Here is a 3180-nt window from a genome sequence, read left to right as displayed (position 1 = left end):
GCCGTGCTGTGGGGGGCTGCGCCCCGCTGGGGCTGGGAGGGGTCTTCCATCCCCGACTTCCCGATGGGTCAGGAGTCCCGCCACGGCAGCCAGAGCAGGACGTGGGGACACTAGCTCGTTCCTGGCCTCAGCGGGAAAGCAGACTCCTGGGGGTGGCCTTCCCGGGGGCACGTGTGGGGAGGGGCGGGTTCTGCTGAGAGACCGGGAAGGATGTAAGTTCTAATTCATGGGTTTTGTACCATCCCCATTAAGCTCGAACCCTGTACGGAAATCCCTTCCATAGCATCGCAGGTGGGCTGTGGGCACTCACTCGCATATGTTCCGCCACAGGGAGCTCACTACCTCCCAAGCTGGCTGTCCCTGGCACAGCTTCCCCTCCTGAGGGCTGTTTACCTCCAGGAAGGCCCCTGGTGCGCCCCCTGCGGGCCCGCGGGCTCTCTGACGGGTGGGAGGCACCTGGGACATGATGATAGACTCGGAGGGTCCCAACGGGAAAAACCAGGGTGGGACGGGGACCTAACCCACATGACAGGAAGCTAACTGGCTGGTGCTGTGCGAGCTGCATCCTGACAGGAGATGGCACCTGTCCGTCCACCGCCCCCCCCACCCCCCCCAGGTACCTGTACTTCACCAACATGCAGGACCGAACAGCCAAGATCGAGCGCGCGGCCCTGGACGGCACCGAGCGTGAGGTCCTCTTCACCACGGGCCTCATCCGCCCGGTGGCCCTCGTGGTGGACAACACGCTGGGCAAGCTCTTCTGGGTGGACGCGGACCTGAAGCGCATCGAAAGCTGTGACCTGTCAGGTACATGCCCTGGGCATCCTCAGAATCGGGTCCCTGGGCAGCCACAGGTCTGACCTTCCCCATAACACCCGGCCTCCCTTGTCATCAGTAACCGTGGTAGTGGCCGTGGTTGTTGGGGACCTGCTGTGAGCGGGCACAGCTGGGGCTTCACGTTCACCTCATGTGGCAGAGGCCGAAGACGAGGCTCAGAGAGGGCGAGCAAGTTGCCCTGGCTCCCACAGTGTGGGGTGGGGCAGGAGCCGATCCCCGCCTCTGCCTCCACTGCCCAAGTCCCAGGTGGGCCGCCTTCGACCAGGAGGCCCGTGTCTGGAGAGGAGTAGGAGTGGGTGCGTTGAGGGCCTTTTCTTCCATAAGATGGGGTGGGGTAGAGGGAGGGGTCCCGTGTCCCTGATCCCAAGGCTGTCGCGGGCGGGAACAGGGGCAGTCCGGGCTGGTCTCAGATCTGCTCCAGCTCCAGCCCCAGCGTGGAGTCCTGCAGGCTCCCTGCCAGCCCCTCCTCACCTTCCCGAGCCAGGTGTGGGTCATGCTGTCACGGTCGGCTGCCACTCAGGGGCGCTTGTCCCATCTGCAGGGGCCAACCGCCTGACCCTGGAGGATGACAACATCGCGCAGCCCGTGGGCCTGACCGTGCTGGGCAGGCATCTCTACTGGATTGACCGCCAGCAGCAGATGATCGAGCGCGTGGAGAAGACCACTGGTGACAAGAGGACACGAGTCCAGGGCCGTGTCGCCCACCTGACCGGCATCCACGCCGTGGAGGACATCAGCCTGGAGGAGTTCTGTATGTGGGGGGTGGGCGGCAGTGTGGGGGGTACCCAGGAAAGGGTGGGCCTGGGCTCACAGCACAGTGACCCCGAACTGGCCCCTTTCGGGAGAGAGGAGGTCGGGGCCGCTGTGCGGAGTGGTGGTGCCGAGGCCCTGTTCTCGGGTTGGCTCCTGGAGGCCTCCCTCAGGCCCTCAGGCCCGCTCCCTGCCTCTCAGCGACAGATCCGAATCTCCTACTTCCTCCAGCGGGAGAGCCCGTCTGCTTTCCAAGAGCCCGTGGTTCGATGGTTCGATTAGGCCCCACTTTGTCTCCCTTGCGATGAACTCAAGTCAGCTGACTAGCAGCCTTCGTGACATCTGCAAACCCATGGGTGCACTAGCTCATCTCATCCCCTGTGCTGGGGGTTTGGGTGGGAAATTGGGGAGCGATTAGGATTCTGCCTGCCACAGCCTGCCGTCTACACCAGGGCCTCTTGTTCCTCTGTCCCCTCCATATATGACCATGCAGGGTGCGCGTGTGTAGGTGTCTACCCGCGTCTCTGTCTTCTCACTCTTCATTCAGTAAATGCACCTGGGCTGACGGCGGGCTAGGCAGGGCCATCGCTTTCTCTGTCCTGTGATGCCCAGGGTCTGGCCAAGTTCAAGATGCTCGTCTTCAAGCCCCTGGGGGCTCCCCGGCTCCCCATCCTTACCCCAGCCCCTCATCCTCCCACTGGCCAAGCGCCTGCTCCCTGGAGTCCCTCTGTCTGGTCACCTTTCCTTCTCCGTCTGAAGAACTCCTAATTCTTCACTCACTCAGCTCAGGTGTCCCTCTCTTGTGGATGAGCTTCTACCCTCGGACCCCCCTCCCTGCCACGTGGTGACTGTCCTGCCTCCCAGGCCCTGTCCTGCCTCCCAGGCCCTGTGCTCACGGTGTCATTACCTTACCTGTATCTCACAGTTGTGCTACTTTGCATCTGAGGAAAGCAGGGCTCAGAGAGCGTGTTTAGCTTCCCCTTGTCAATTGGCTGATGGACACGATGGGGCTTGGATTTGAGGCCAGAGCTCATGCTGTAGCTCCTGGGCTTGCCTGTTGCTTACCTCCAATTCGGCTACCAGGGTCATTAGAGTTACCTGTGAAGTACAAAACCTGGGTCTGAGCGAGGTCTTGGCTCCCTGGGTGTGACCTCTGACACAGTGACTCTGTCACTTGTGTGTTGACTGCTAGGGGCGGAGCCAGTGCTTTCTGCCATTCTCACCTCAGGGAGGTCAGCCACACCCCCCTCCCCAGGCTCCTTCCTCTGGGTCAGGTGTGGATGTGTTGTTAGTGGAATTGAAGTATGCGCACTCCCCACAGAGTCAGTACCTGCCACTTGAGCTCCCCTGCCTATTTGTACCCTGCAGTCCCTGTAATAAATCACCACAAACTGGGTGACTAAGTGCATCAGAAAGGTGGCCTCCCGTAGTTCTGGAGGCCAGAAGTTTGGGATCAAGGTGTCTGTGGCGTCAGCTCCCTCTCCAGGCCTTGGGACGGTTCTCTGCCCCTTCTAGTTTCTAGTGGCTACAGGCGTTCCTTGTGGCCACATCACTCCAATCTCTGCTTCTGCCATCACACCGCCTCCTCCCCGG

General features: G+C 61.6%; 1 protein-coding gene across 1 annotated transcript in view; it reads left to right on the top strand.

The window, feature by feature from the left end:
• The window catches only part of LRP5 (LDL receptor related protein 5), a 24995-nt gene that overhangs the window by 9650 nt on the left and 12165 nt on the right, over positions 1–3180 (top strand). Inside the window, exons 8-10 of the mRNA XM_015568951.1 lie at positions 331–445; positions 574–807; positions 1379–1588. Of these exons, the coding sequence (XP_015424437.1) occupies positions 331–445; positions 574–807; positions 1379–1588 (559 nt within the window). The remainder of the gene's footprint in view (positions 1–330; positions 446–573; positions 808–1378; positions 1589–3180) is intronic.

Source organism: Myotis davidii, unplaced genomic scaffold (genome assembly GCF_000327345.1).
Source record: "Myotis davidii unplaced genomic scaffold, ASM32734v1 scaffold425, whole genome shotgun sequence".
NCBI lineage: Eukaryota > Metazoa > Chordata > Mammalia > Chiroptera > Vespertilionidae > Myotis > Myotis davidii.
The sequence above is the reverse complement of the archived record's forward strand: the minus strand, read 5'-3'. Positions and strand labels throughout refer to the sequence as shown.